The 16,082-nt window shown below is 43.6% G+C and overlaps 1 protein-coding gene across 1 annotated transcript in view; it reads right to left on the reverse strand.

Annotated features, from left to right (window-relative positions):
* Window positions 1–15,480, reverse strand: part of LOC144669982 (sorbitol dehydrogenase-like) — a 38,240-nt gene extending 22,760 nt beyond the window's left edge. Inside the window, exons 1-6 of the mRNA XM_078532286.1 lie at window positions 15,346–15,480; window positions 10,546–10,579; window positions 7,452–7,616; window positions 6,838–6,997; window positions 2,031–2,149; window positions 1,812–1,877 (exon numbers count right to left, since the gene is read on the reverse strand). Of these exons, the coding sequence (XP_078388412.1) occupies window positions 1,812–1,877; window positions 2,031–2,149; window positions 6,838–6,997; window positions 7,452–7,616; window positions 10,546–10,579; window positions 15,346–15,402 (601 nt within the window). The 5' untranslated portion in view covers window positions 15,403–15,480. The remainder of the gene's footprint in view (window positions 1–1,811; window positions 1,878–2,030; window positions 2,150–6,837; window positions 6,998–7,451; window positions 7,617–10,545; window positions 10,580–15,345) is intronic.
* Window positions 15,481–16,082: the final 602 nt, after the last annotated feature.

Consider the following 16,082-nt stretch of genomic DNA (forward strand, 5'->3'; position numbering starts at 1 on the left):
GGCCTTGCTTTAAGAATCAAAACACCAAGACCTGAATTTCCTCCATGGATGCAACTGAGAAGTTAGATCTGAAAATTCACTCATTCTGCCAATTCAAGTTACACTCAAATTTCCTGTAGGTCTCACTAGAATTCTTCCAACTGTAAAATGGGAGTAAATCAGTGTAAATGAACTCACATCAATATGAAAATTAAAGCTTTGACAAATTCAGCCATCATTCATGCACATTAGGGCCAGCATGTTTAAGAAAAATCAGAGAAGTTTTTCAATTTTTACGTATCATACTTGTGCTGTAAAAATGCATTGCAAGGAACGGAAATACACTGCAGGTTCCAGGTTAATTTTCTTTAAAAAATATTCAAAAAATTCCATCAAATCACCAGAATATGTCCTTCTTTCCAGCTGTCCCTGTTCTAGTTGTAATATGGAGTGAGTCTCTGAAGTGTTAAGCTTCTGATAGCCAGGTGGCGAAGGAGGAGAACAGAAGTCAATCTTTACTTAGCTTTAGATTTATTCACGAAGTGAAGCACTACAAATGTGTAGCTCTAAACTCTATAACCAACCACCCATGTCAATAAGGGTCTCTTTACATGTGCTCAAGACATCCTCTATTGAATGCGTGCCATCTACATACCCTTAACCTTAAGTTATACAATTAACATGAGGAAGGCCAATTTCAGGAAACTCATACATGAAGCTCTGTAACTTGAAGAAAGGGTCATTATTGTATTTTTAGGCGGAGCACTCAATAATGGTTGTAAATATAAAAGAGCTTTGGGAACATTGTAATTCTAGGCGTAGCTCACTTATAGCCACTCACTTCTGGCCCATGTGATTGATTTGTAATCAGTCACATGTATCGCTGGGGGCAAACATACAGGAAGTTCAAAGCCACAATGTAAAAGAGAAGCAGGCAATTGTTGCAATGAAGTGCCATGTTATCATATTCTGAAATAGTAATTTTGTGTCAAAATTTGGAAATGAGATTGGGTTTAATGACGGTCTCACTCATAAAGCATTTTTTTGTCTAACTGAGGTGCTTGTATGGCATAAAGGGGTTCTCCTCCAGTTCTCTGCCTGAAGGTAGGTCCAACCCGCGACGTCACAACATCCACCACTGGTTGGACAAGGAGGCTGGTCCCAAATCCACCCCAACCAGAAAGGGGATCAAGGGGAACACCCGTGATGTTACCACCAAACCGATTTATGCTGGATACACCACATGGCTGACCAGGAACCTCTGCTGCTCTTACCATCTGCCATTGGTGGATGTCGGAAAGATTTACAGATTGATACTCATCCTCTTTGGCCACGTTATGAATGCACCTTCCTTGGCCATCGAGTCATGGGGTGGGACTTGAAACCAGAGCTTCTGATTCAGAGACAGGGACACTACCCACTGCATCGCAAGGCCTCCTTTGTATAGAGGTTAACGCCCACCTTAAGATGGTAGAGCAAGGAAGATCATAGTAACATTTTCAACAGGTTGAAAGATAAATCTTCCACAACCAACACAGCACAATGAGTGGAAATCAGGTTCAAGTAAAGATCAGAAACGTTAACGTGAATGGAGTTGGAGTATTTGATCTGCCATCCATCAGGAAGGACTCCCAACTCCCTTAGTTCGTAAATAAGCTTGTTCTGAACTAGGGCTTTGTCACCATTTTCATGAAGGGACACAGGTCGATGACCAGGTGTAGGGCAGTGAGGCTGCTTTTCTCGGTTCTGAACGAAACAGAGCCAATATGGAAACATTCCACTGCAAATATTGGCAAGAGAATCCAGTGAGATAAGAAATAAACAACGCTTACCACAGATCACAACCTGAGCTGCCCCCATTGCCTTGGCAACCAGTAGATTCAGAAGTCCAATGGGCCCTGAATAATTAAGTAAGGATGTTAGTTATGATGTGGCCACTTTGTTTTGATGCTGGCTTTGAGAAGCTTAACATATTCTGTGCATGATAACTATTTATCATCAAACCTGTTTAGTGGCTGATGATATTTGTAACAACTAATCTAGATACATACCTGCTCCACAGATCAAGATTTTGCTGCCTAGTTTCACTCGTCCTCTACGGCAGGCATGAATCGCAACTGAAAGGGGTTCGATGAAAGCACCTTCTTCAGAGCTCACACACTCAGGAAGCCTGAAATAAAGGGACAACTTTGACCACATGCATTATTGTTCCTTCAGCAAGTAAATGTTAGTATCGTCCCCTCGACTTACACCGTTTGCACGGTACAAGCAGCGGCTTACATTAGGCTATTTTCCCTAGCTTGAAAGCCCAGAGCTAGGGGGTCATAGTCACAGGATAAGGGGTCAGCTACTTAGGACTGAGATAGGGAGAAACTTCTTCACTCAGAGTGTTGCATATCTTTGGAATTCCCTACTCCAGAGAGCTGGAATGCTTAGTCGTTGAGTATACTGAAGACTTTTGGGCATTTAGAGAATCAAGGGTTATAGGGATAGGGTGGGGAGTGGAGTTGAGGTAGAATATCAGCTATGATTTGACTGAATGGTGGAGCAGGCTTTGAAAGCCCATATGGCCTACACTTGCTGCTGTTTCTTACACTGGGAAAATGGAGACAGCAGCATCATGATTTCGCTACTGGACCTAGTAATTCAGTGGCCCAGATTAATGCTTTGGAGAAATAAACTCCAGTCCCATCGCAGCAGCTTGGGAATTTAAATTCAATGATTTACTAAATCTGGAATAAAATGCTAGCCTCATTAATAGTGATCATGAAACTGCCAGATTGTCATAAAAAGCCATCTGGTTCAACTAATCACAGTGCAGAAGAGGCCCTTCAGCCCATCGAGTCTACACCGACACGTGAGAACACCTGACCTACCTACCTAATCCCATTTACCAGCACTTGGCCCATAGCCTTGAATGTTATGACATGCCAAGTGCTCATCCAGGTACTTTTTAAAGGATGTGAGGCAACCCGCCTCCACCACCCTCCCAGGCAGTGCATTCCAGACCATCACCACCCTCTGGGTAAAAAAGTTTTTCCTCACATTCCCCTAAACCTCCTGCCCCTCACCTTGAAGTTATATCCCCTCGTGACTGATCCTTCAACTAAGGGGAACAGCTGCACCCTATCAGCCCTGTCCATGCCCCTCATAATCTTGTATACCTCGATCAGGTCACCCCTCAGTATTCTCTGCTCCAACGAAAACAACCCAAGTCTATCCAACCTCTCTTCATAACTTAAATGTTTCATCCCAGGCAACATCCTGGTGAATCTCCTCTGCACCCCCTCTAGTGCAATCACATCCTTCCTATAATGTGGTGGCCAGAACTACACACAGCTGTGGCCTCACTAAGGTTCTATACAACTCCAACATGACCTCCCTACTTTTGTAATCTATGCCTCGATTGATAAAGGCAAGTGTCCCATATGCCTTTTTCACCACCCCACTAACATGCCCCTCTGCCTTCAGAGATCTATGGACACACACGCCAAGGTCCCCTTGTTCCTCAGAACTTCCTAGTGTCATGTCGTTCATTGAATACCTCCTTGTCAAATTACTCCTTCCAAAGTGTATCACCTCTCACTTTTGAGGGTTAAATTCCATCTGCCACTTATCTGCCCATTTGACCATCCCGTCTATATCTTCCTGTAGCCCAAGACACTCAACCTCACTGTTAACCACCCGGCCAATCTTTGTGTCATCCGCAAACCTATTAATCCTACCCCCCACATAGTCATCTATGTCATTTATATAAATGACAAATAATTGGGGACTGAGCACAGATCCTTGTGGTATGCCACTGGACACTGGCTTCCAGTCACTGAAGCATTCTTCTGTCATCACCCTTTGCCTCCTACAACTAAGCCAATTTTGAATCCACCTTATCAAATTACCCTGTATCACATGTGCATTTGCCTTCTTTATAAGTCTCCCATGTGGGATCTTGTCAAAGGCTTTGCTGAAATCCATATAAACTACATCAACTGCACTACCCTCATCTACACACCTGGTCACCTCCTCAAAAAATTCAATCAAATTTGTTAGGCATGACCTCCCTCTGACAAAGCCATGCTGACTATCCCTGATCAAACCTTGCCTCTCCAATTGGAGATAGATACTCTCCTTCAGAACTTTCTCCAATAGTTTCCCTACCACTGATGTGAAACTCACTGGCCTGAAGTTCCCTGGCTTATCTCTACAGCCCTTCTTAAACAGCGGAACCACATTAGTTCTCCAGTCCTCTGGCACCTTGCCCGTGGCCTGAGAGGAATTAAAAATTTGGGTCAGAGCCCCTGTGATCTCCTCCCTTGCCTCCCTCTGGGACACACATCATCTGGACCTGGAGATTTGTCCACTTTTAGGCCTGCCCAACACCTCCAATACCTTGTCACTCCCTATATCAATTTGCTTAAGAACCTCGCAGTCTCTCTCCCTTCACCCTTAATGTCCTTCAGGGGTGGAAATCTGGCCGACATTTGACTCCAAACCCACAGAAATTGGTTGACTCTCAATTGCCTTCTGAAATAGCCTAGGAAACCACTCAACTGTATCAAACAAAACAGGAAAAATGTGTTGTGTATGTCCCTACATTGCATGGACTGCAGCAGTTCAAAGCGGCTCATCATCCTCTCATGGACAATTAGGCACTGGTAATAAATGCTTGCCACATTCCTAAGAATGAGTAAAAACCATCAAAGCTGATTACAAAGGAGCAGTTTATAACACATTAATAGCAGCAACAATTCGGGAAGTTGAGTAAGTACTTAGTCTGTGCTTATCCATTATGTTTGGTTGAGGTGCTGTATAATGTACTACTGGAGTTAAAGGATTGAAGTAGCTATCATGTCAATATTTAAGAATAGGTAATACGGCAAATTTCACATTCTCTGGCTTGTCGCTGGCGTAGATTGTAATACAGGAGATGATCTGGGGGCAGAATGGGAGTTACTATACAGCACAAGCTTTGGTATTGCCAATAGCTGCAGTGTGAACTCAACGAGCATCTGGATGGAACAGCCACATCTCAGGTCGTTAGAAACAGTGCACTGCAGGCCCAAACAACACATCTGGAATTCCACGTAATATACCGACTTTAGAAACAAGAGCAAAATGCTGCATAAACAGTGCCTAAAAAAAATGGCTATTTCATTTGACACCAACATGTCAACAGGCTGAGAGGATCAAAAATTCTTTAAATTAATCTGAGACGTGCGTGTCATTTAGCTATCACGCTGATCTATTTAGTGTTAGCGAGATGGTAGAACCAGAAAAAATGTATCATGGAAAAGTCACAGGACTGACAAAGATGGAAACTGTGCACACAAAAACCTCACACACATCCGCGCAAAATATTTTTGAATTCCAGATAATTTTGTCCTTCCTATTAGCTGGGCAAATGTCTTGAGATTACTGGAACCCCCTTCCTGTGGGTGTACCTACACCACATGGACTGCAGCGGGGCAATTAGGGATGGGCAATAAATGCTGGCCCAGCCAGTGACGCCCACGTCCCATGAACAAATTTTTTAAAAATGAGACTCCAAAAGGAACTAGTCAGCTCTTTCATGGGCAATGCTGGGCTCCATAAATATAAAACAGTCACTAATAAATCCAAAAAGAGATTCAGGAGGTAGAGAGTGGTGACAACATGGAGCTTGCCACCACAGGGAGTGTTTGAGGCAAGAAGCCTGGGGTGCATTTAATGGGAAGCTGAATGAACACATATGGGGAAAGAAATATGCTGATGGGGTGAGATGAAGTAGGGTGGGAGGAGGTTCACGTGAAGCACAGCTTCTGTGCTGGCCATTCTATGCGATTCTACAAGTAAATGTGAAATGCATGCTCTGAAGAAACTCTTTGTCACTCCATTTCATTTTTGAATTACTGGCACTGGCATTGCAATTATGCAAAAAGACCAGTTGTTTACCCTTTAGTTTTGATCTAAGTTCCTCTCCAAATCTCACACAAAGCTGTTCAAACCACAACAGCAACAGGTATCTAGGTCAGTGCTATGTGAAATGTAGTCAGTTCTAATTTAACACTTCAAAGAAAGGTTAGGACATGTCACCAGTGACAGTAAGTTCAGGCATTTCTAACAACTGACTAGCTTCGGCTTTGGCAAGAGCGAGTGATGCACCTGGAGCTCTCACAGCTCTGCTGTGATGGTTTATTTTGCAAACTATGCTGGCAGAAATTTAGGCATAACTTTACCTTAAATTCACAACATTTACAAGCACTGGGCAGCAAATGGTGCCAATCATCATTTCCACAAATCTGGATTACTAGATTATAGGAATGAAACTATTTTGTTGGTGCAATGAGGAATTAACGGGGTGCTCCTCAAAGTTGTCTTCTTCCCTGGTGCTTAAGCATTCGAGTGAGGAGCTGGTGACCAATTTCTTCGGCCTTGAAGTTGCTGTTCTCAAAAGCTCCAGGGCTTTTACCATTACAGCTTTCAGGTAGGCGTGCTTAATAAAAGATTTGTGACCCTCTCAACACAGACAAGGTTAAGTTGTAAACCTTGAACATATATATTCAGACCACGAGAGAAGCTATTGAAACAGAGATGAAGAACAATGCCCAATTGAAGGAAAATGTACTGTCCCATAGGTCAAAATGGTCTGACTCAGTAGGTCAACCATCAAAAGCTCATCCTAAGTTAGCATGTTAAAACGGCATGTCAGACATGAGGCAATATTCAAGTCTTAGGTAGACCAGGGCGTTAGAGAGAATGAAGAGTTAGTTGCCACATTATTAGTGAACTCAAGCTAGGCTCTTCTGAGCCTCTTGAGAGGGAAACATTCCAAGTGTTGAGAATGGTCAGACGTCACTAAAACAGGAGCCCCACAGAACTCACTTGAAACAGTAGTTGGCGTTGTGGGCATAGTATCTGGACAGGTGCCCATCATAGGGTGGGGTAGCACAGCAGAACATTCTTGGAGACAGGTTGTAACGTCCCGATTTACAGAAGTCATCATTTTGTAGGGGGTAAGCAGGCTCAATGGCAACCCTGTCACCTGTAAGAAAGGAAGTAGTGTACAGTTCTTTAATAAAGGCATTGGTATAAGGGTAAATGGTGGGTCCATATCCCATTGAAATCCTTACCTAAAAAAAAATCTGCCCATCTTTATTTTGAAAGCACTAATATTGCTACCCAGATTCCACAGTAGGGTGATTCCGCTCTGTGAAAAAGTGCTTCCTGAATTCACTCCTCACTGGAAGGGCCTTGCTTTAATTTTATGAGTGTCACCTTTTTCTGGATTTCTGCCACCAGAGGAGTTAGCTTCTCTGCATCGAGTGTATCAAAACTTCCAGTAACTTGGGTGCCATTTATTCATCTCCCAACTGCCCCATACATATTGAGAAAATGATAAGCTTGGATAAAGGTCATGGCCATTTTTACTTAAAACGAAAGTTTAAATAAAAAAAAAAACTTCTTGGCACTTTTCTCCCAGTTATAGATACACTGACCTGCTTTGAGATGTTGCACGTCTGATCCCACTTTAACCACGGTCCCTGAGCCTTCGTGTCCCAGTACCATTGGCTTTCTCATGAAGAAGTCTCCTAATTTTCCATGTTGCCAGTAATGGACATCTGAGCCACAGATCCCAACAACATTCATCTGCAGAAGCACCTCTACAAGCACAGCAGAGGAGGAAAATTAGTGACTAGCAAATGTAATCTTTGGAAAGAACATTGTGCAACACCTTTAATGTTTCAAGGAATATTAGCTTCCCCTAATATTTGATTTATCAAGTACTACTTCTTACTGTTAATTTAGTAATCCAAATTTGTGGAAATGATGATTGGCACCATTTGCTGCCCAGTGCTTGTAAATGTTGTGAATTTAAGGTAAAGTTATGCCTAAATTTCTACCAGTATAATTTACAAAAAAAACCATCACAGCAGAGCTGTGAGAGCTCCAGGTGCATCACTCGCTCTTGCCAAAGCCATAGCTAGTCAGTTGTTAGAAACGCTTGAACTTACTGTCACTGGTGACATATCCTAACCTTTCCTTGAAGTGTTCAGTCAGAACTGGTTACATTTCACATAGCACTGACCTGGATACCTGTTGCTGTTGTGGTTTGAACAGCTTTGTGTGAGATTTGGAGAGGAAACTAGACCAAAACTAAAGGGTGAACAACTGGTCTTTTTGCATAATTGCAATGCCAGCGCCAGTAATTCAAAAATGAAATGGAGTGACAAAGAGTTTCTTCAGAGCATGCATTTTACATTTACTTGTAGAATCGCATAGAATGGCCTTCCCTCTCAGGTGAACACTGAAGATTCCATGGCATTATTTCAGGGAAGAAGAGAGGAATTGTCCCCAGTATCCCTCAATCAACATCACAAAAACTGATTATCCACTCATGAACACATTGTTGTTTGTGGGAGCTTGCTGTGCATAAATTAGCAGCTGTGTTTCTTACATTTAGTTACAAAAAGTACACCATTGGCCATAAAGCACTTTGAGCTGTTCTGAGGTGGTGAAAGGCACTATAGAAATGCAAAACCTCAAGTCTTTATGCACAAAGCACAACACTGTGTGGGACAGGCTGCATGGATCAAAGAGTCTGAACTAGTCAGGAAAGAGAATGATGACATTTTCCATGCTTGAATGGGATCTGCAGTAAACATTAATGTCCCTACACTAGCAGCGGACAGCTGGTATATCATTAGGGATCTGAGTTACGAGTTGTTTTCATCATTCAACAACTCGCAGGAATATTGATTTAAACAAGGAAGGATTTAATACCTGTGTGTGTTTCTTGAACTGAAGTTTCCACATTCTTAGAATTTACGGGAACATATCACCAATACAATGCTCTAAGTCCCTGAACCTAGCTTCAGGAAATATTACCCAATTCTGTGTTACAGTAACAGGAGTGTTACAACACTAGACTACTTTCTTCCAAATTGGCACGGAAAATTACAAACCTTACTATGTATCGCCAGCTTCCATTATTAACACTCCAACTAACCAAAGCCCTATTTTGCTTTACAATATGAAAAGTTTTGTAGGGATATATAAGGAGAAACTGTTTCCACTGGCTCGGTTGTCAGTAGCCAAAGGACACAGATTCAAGGTAATTGGCAAAAGGACCCTAGATGAGATAAGGGCCCAGATTTTCATCCCCAGGTCAGGTTCACCAGATCAGGAGATTGCCCAGCTCGGTGAACCCAGCTTTTAACAATGACCGCCTGCAGGTGGGATTTTCAGTCAGGGGGGTTAAGCCGAAACAGGAGTCGGGGCGGGTGACCTCGGAAAGAATCAACAGGCTGTTGGATGTGGAGGTGGGCTGGGCCGAGCCCTGTCTCCGTGCTCCAGCCTTGTGTTTAAATAAATAAAAAATAATAATAGAACAAAAAAATCCCTCCAGCCCTCACCCCTCTCACACACTCCCTATGTCCCATCTATGCCAACCTATGACCCCTGGCCAACCCTCATGACTCTGCACCCCTATGCCAACTTAATGTCCCTCTACCCACCCTATTGCCCCCTACCAACTTAGTGCCACCACATGCCAATCCATGCCCCCACCACCCTTTGCCCTTATCCACTCCATGCCAACTCATTTCATATCCTTGGACAGTTCCTTAACAGCTTTGACACTTCCTGCATAGCTTTGACAGCTGGACACCTCTTTTACAGCTTGACTGTTCCAATAAGTTTGTGTGCAAAAAGTGCATAATCATCTTCACTTTTAACAATCCCAAAGGATGCCTTAACTCTCTCAAAAAGGTGACCTACCTCTCCCAAATGTATCCTGGAACCCAATCCAAAGGGGCACCTTACCTCTCCAAAGGCGTAACCTAGATATCCATAAGAATCCGCCAAGTTCAGACCTCCTCTTACCTGTTCTAAACTGCACACTCTGTTCTTCCAAAATCCCACTTCAATAGAGGCAGTTGGTGAGTTGAGCCAGCTGCCTCTGCGAATTGAGCATGTGCGAACCCCGGCCAGCTCCAGTCCCACCCCCACTCCCCGCTAAAATGGGAAATGTCAGGTCGGGGGGGTGGGATTTAGGATTATCACCCATCCCCGGGATTTCCGCAATGACAGAGAGGCTCTCCGTCGTGACGAAGATCCAGGCCCAAGATGAACTGTTTTCCCACAGTAAGTGGCTGTGATCTGGAATGCCCTCCTTGAGAGGGTGGTAGAAGCAGATTAAATAATCACTTTCAAAAGAGAATTGAATAAATAAATGCCTGAAAAGGAAAATTTGGAGGGCTTGGGAGAAAGAGCAGGCGAGTGGGACTGATTGTACATCTATTACAAAAGAGCCAGCACAGACATGATGGGCCAAATGGCCTCCTTCTGTGCTGTGTCATTCTATGAAATGGCCAATTATAAATCCCATATATCATTTTTATTTATGATATTTGTGCATATAATGAATATGATGAAGGGTTTGACCCTCTAAATCTTGAATTGCTTTGCTACTTAAAGATTAATGGTGTTAAATCTGAAATGTAGAATTTAGTGTTATGTAACACTAAAATAAGAAAACAAGAAAATAAGAACTGAGGAGAACCTTAGGTAGAAAAGATTAAGAACACTCACCATTCCGACCTGGTTCCGGGATTGGGCGTTTTTCCTGTGAAGAGACGATGAGAAATGTACTTGAGAAAGGTATACTCTTTCGTCTTGGTATCAGAAGTCACACCATTGAAATTCTACTGTGATTCTACTGCGCTGTAATCACAAAGGTGTCAATACTTGGCTCAGTTGGTAACATTCTCGCCTCTGTATCAGAAGGGTCATGGGTTCAAGTTCCACTCCAGAGGCTTGACACTATGTCTAGGCCGATACTCCCAGTGTAGCACCAACAAGGGTGCTGAACTGTCAGAGGTACCATCTTTCAGATGAGGTATTGTCTGCCCTCTCTCTGGTAAATCTAAAAGATCCCTTGGCACTATTTCCATGTATGAAGAGCAGGGAAGAAACAATATTTATCCCTCAACCACCATCACATTATCTGGCCACTGTCCCATCATCATGTTTTCTACATTACATTGGTGACCACATTTGTTGACTGTAAAATACTTTGTGACATCCTGAGGTTGTGGAAGTTGCAAGTCTTGTTTTCTGTCCTGTAATAAAAAAATATACTTTGGCCAGGGTTTTCCCGTCCTGCCCGTGGAAAATTTGGAGAGGCAGCCAAAAGTCCATTGCCTTTCGGGGGGCAATTTCCGTCTCACTGGTGGGCAGGACTGGAAAATCCTGGCCTCTATTACACTTAAATGGCTTGCATCTTTCAATCTGGCTCTCAGTTTCTCAACCTCCAAAAGCCAATCTTTCATATGGGTCCCTGTGTCCCAAGCTATTTCTAATCTGTAAAAACATGACAGTGATCCAAGGGTAAGCAGCGGCCCTTCACGTGCTGCTAGTGCCTGTCATTCCAACCTCTGACCTCCGTTGAGCTTCCAGAGTCCCATATTGGCCACAGAAACATTTACACACTCTGAGCTGGCATTATTGGCCAAGACTGCAGCATTTGGCACACAGCATAGGCACAACACTGGGAATGTATTTTTGGCCTCCAAATGTCTGTCCAAAGATCTGTCTAACGCTTTCCTGGCTGTTCTCCCACATTCTAGCCTCCGTAAACCCGACGTCATCCAAAAGTCTGCTGGCTGTGTTTGAACACGTACCAAGTCCTGTTCCCTGGTCACCCCTGCACTCATAGATACATTGGCTCCCCGTCAAGCAATGCCTTGATTTTAAAATTCTCATTCTTGTTTTCAAATCCCTCCCATGGCCTCACCCCTCCCTATCTCTCTAACCTCTACTATAACCAGCAGGCAGACAGCAGCAGATATACATTGTACAGCCATTACTGTAGCCACCATTGATTCTGCAAAATGACTTCAGGGATATATAACCAAAGCAAGCAAGTGTTTGTTAAAATGTGTACACAGCACCTGTGAGAAGCACATTTCACCAATGTTCAATGGCAAACCTATTGTTGGACAAACTGGTTGAATTTTTATTCATTTCAGCTGGTTTACATAGGGTAATTCTGAACCAACTTACTGATCACAGCCAAACTCTGGGCCAATTTGACCGACGCTGTCCTGCACAGATGAGGTTTTCCATGACACTTTATGTTTACGTGAACACAGAGGTGCTTGGGGGTTATGTAAACTGAGAAGCTTTAAGGCAGTTTCTCTGAAGTAATCGTGGCTGGTTTGGAAATTTAGACACAAGGATGCAACATTTTTTGGATTTGATGTCCATTAAGGGAGGCGCATCTATTGTTTTTCAACCTTGAGATATTTTGCAATCTGCTTCCTTTTCTTGAATTTCAGTTCCCAAATGGTTTGTTCTGGTGTCAAAAATTCTCGTTGAATTTCCTGGTGTGATTTCTCCTCTTGCTCCATAGGCAGGGTGTTTCCCTTCCCACATGTGGACTATGATGTTGCTGTAACTCGCAGCATTAACTGACTTCCACCCCATTCCCTGGGATCCTCCAAACACCACAGGCTGATTCAGCATCTTGTGTGTCATATGATGTGCTGATGATCAGGCACCATTTGCAGGATATCCATCATCAACTGGGATTTTAAACTCACATCCTGGAAATAAGGAGTGAAACTCCTTGGGTGCAATTTTACGTCAGCTTGATTTTACGGTCCCGCCAGAGTCAGTGGAGTTTCGAGTGGCTCACTGCACTCTCTGGCCTCGTTCCTACAGCGACAGGGCCGTAAAATTCCAGCCCTTGTCTCAAAGGCAGGCCAATGTGGATTTGTTGTGGGTGAAAGTCACAGTTGTCACTGAGAGGTTGAAACTGCTGTCTGTACAAGTGTGGGAGTGCTGCGGAATACTTTTGGCACAGGCTGACAGGGCAGAGTAACCACAGGCTATAGGGTGACCTATCTCCAGGTCTCTGCCAATTCTTGTCAGCAAGAGACTTGGAACGACATGTGAGTGATTCAACTTCTCATTGGTCTCTCTGACCTGGTGGTGTGTTTGAGATGGGCACCAGCCAATCTCTGTAACTTCAGTGGAAATCCCAGAGAAATGGCGCAAATCACCATTTGTCAGTCATGCATCGCCCCTGTGCTCATTGACCTACATGGGTTCCCAATGCAGGCACACTTCAATTTGAAAATTCTCAACCCTGCTTTCAAACCACTCCTTGGCCTTCCCTGCTCCCTAGCTCTGTAACCTCCTCCTACAACCCTCTGAGATCTCTGCACTCCTCCAGTTCTGGTCACTTGCACATCTCTGGGTTTAATCGTTCCACCATGGTGATCATGCTTCTAGCCACCTAGGTCCTAACCTCTGGAACTTCTTCCCAAAACCTCTCCACCTCTCTCTCCTCCTTTAAGACCCTACTCCAAACTACCTGTTTGACCAAGCTCTTGGCCGCCTGCCTAATTTCTTTTCCTTTATTCTTTCCTGGGATGTGAGTGTCGCTGGCAAGGCCAGCATTTGTTGCCCATCCCGAATTGCCCTTGAACTGAGTGGCTTGCTAGGCCATTTCAGAGGGGCAGTTAAGAGTCAACCACATTGTTGTGGGTCTGGAGTCACATGTAGGTCAGACCGGGTAAGGACGGCAGATTTCCTTCATAAAGGTCATTAGTGAAACAGATGGGTTTTATAAGAATCAATAATAGTTTCATAGTCACCATTACTGAGACTTGCTTTACATTCCAGGTTTTATTAATTGAATTTAAATTCCACCAGCTGCCGTGGTAGGATTTGAACCCATGTCCCCACAGCAGTAGCCTGGGACTCTGGATTATTAGTCCAGTGAAATTACCACTACGCCACCAACTCCCCACAGGTCCCCTAATGTGAATTGGTGACAAATTTTGTTTGATAATCCTTCAGTAAAGAGCCTTGGGGGTGCTTTACTATGTTAAAGGCGCTATGTAAATGTAAGTTGTTGTTGTCTGCAAAGTTATGGCATAAAATCGGGGATCTACAGCGGAAATTCTACGCAGGCATCAATCCACATGAGGTTAAAATTTTGAACAGGCTGTCATTCAATGTCATAGCTCTTGAAAATATCAACTCCCTGAAACACCACTTTGCAACATAACATTCCCTCAACTCTTAACACACAGCTGAAACAACTCTTCCCTCACTAAGGTAAGTTATCTGTGATTGTCAGATGCATTAAAAGCAGCCCTGTTGGGATAACACTGCAAACCCATTGAATAACTGCACACACCGAAGCGGACTAAATGAACTCAAAACCCTTTAGTTAGTGTTATTTGCTTGTAGCAGCTTTGGCCTGACCTCAGATTGACATGGTGGAAGTTTACAAAGGCAGTGATTTATATTGCATAGAGAAGCAATCTTTCATCATGTCCCTAATCAAGCTCAGTGAACGTCCATAACCATGTTTGCTGCTAAACCACTCCTGTTAAATTAGTCCCTGGGAGAAGTTCTGAAGCCTCCTGCGTCAGGTAAATGGAGGCGGGGAATGGCACTATTCCACGTTCCCATTAATGATCTCCGTATCTTCCCTGGGTCAAAATCCTGGAACCCCCTTCCTAACAGCACTGTGGGCGTATCTACACCGCATGGACTGCAGCGGCTCAAGAAGGCAGCTCATCACCACCGTCTTAAGGGCAACTAGGGATGGGATATAAATACTGGCCCAGCCAACGGAGCCCACATCCCGTGAATGAATTTTTAAAAATTATTCATTCATGAGCTAGGCCAGCATTTATTGCCCATCCCTAGTTGCTCTTGAGAAGGCCCCTGAGGCAAATCAAGGTACCACGATGTATCAGGGCCTCTATTACCATTTTAGAACAGTACTGGGTGACATATACGCAAACACACATTCTGCATTATCAATTTCACTGTTACTGCAACCCTCACTTCCCCACACCTAACACACAATATCAGCACTATTCTCATTGAAGCATATTAAAGGACAGCCGCCCGAGGTGTCCTCACTAGAAGGCTTAGCAGTCTTCAATGCCGTACCCCTGTCAAACAGACGCATGGCCAATAAATAGCACAGGCAGCGCTGGCTGTACACCTGTGACAACACTAGCAGGTGTGTACAGTGTGTGCCTAGCCTCCTACATGACCATTATCTGGCTGCAATTGGATTTCCAGTCCCTTAGATAAACAGAAACACTTTCCTTACACTCAATTTGCAAGGTGACAAGTTGGAACTGTTTCCATAATTACAAAACAGGAAGAAGGCATTGGTTAGGCAAGATTCAAAACTCATTGCTAGGACCATTCACTGCAAGAGTTTGAAAGAAACAAATATGTCAATAGCGATTTTGCATGTGTTTTTTCCCCTTGCCATGCAGTTTGACCACAGAATAATCTGACCACCCCAGCGGGGCCCATAACACACAGAATAAAACCAAAGAAACCACTGATTACCAGTCGTAGATCTCCAGGAGAATGGGCCACGACTGATAGATTCTCTTGCTTTGCCATCTCAAGTCTCTCAGCCTAAAGCAAGTGCCGTCCCCTGGAATCTTTTAAAGTTTTTACTCAATCCTGGTTGAGTTCAAAAACCTTACTATCTCTCTACTGTCCTTGAACTAAAGCTGAGTTGCAATCCCTGCTCCCCACCTCCCACCCACTTTGTGGAACTATGTCTACCATTAGGTAAATACAGGTTGTTTCACTCAATCAATTCTTTAAATTTGTTATATTTCCACATTTTATCCCAAATTTCTGCTGACTTGTGACCGGCTCTGTGTTCTGTATTGTGGACATTTGAACTCACCCAGGATTGAGTAAAAACTTTAAAAGATTCCAGGGGACGGCACTTGCTTTAGGCTGAGAATCAAAGTAAGAGAATCTATCAGTCGTGGCCCATTCTCCTGGAGATCTGCGACTGGTAATCAGTGGTTTCTTTGGTTTTATTATATGTATTATGGGTCCCCCTGGGGTGGTCAGATTATTCTGTGGTCAAACTGCACGGCAAGGGGAAAAAACACATGCAAAATCCCTATTGACACATTTGTTTTTTTTTCAAACTCTTGTAGTGAATGGTCATAAATGCTTCAATATGATGCAATTAGGATTGAGGGGAAGGTGAGTCCGTATCTGTCAGCCTCTTTATTGCGATCTCCAGATTTCATTCATGCCACAAGTGCTCATAAAGAAAT

This window comes from Cetorhinus maximus, chromosome 30, assembly GCF_964194155.1.
Source record: "Cetorhinus maximus chromosome 30, sCetMax3.hap1.1, whole genome shotgun sequence".
In the NCBI taxonomy this organism is placed as follows: domain Eukaryota; kingdom Metazoa; phylum Chordata; class Chondrichthyes; order Lamniformes; family Cetorhinidae; genus Cetorhinus; species Cetorhinus maximus.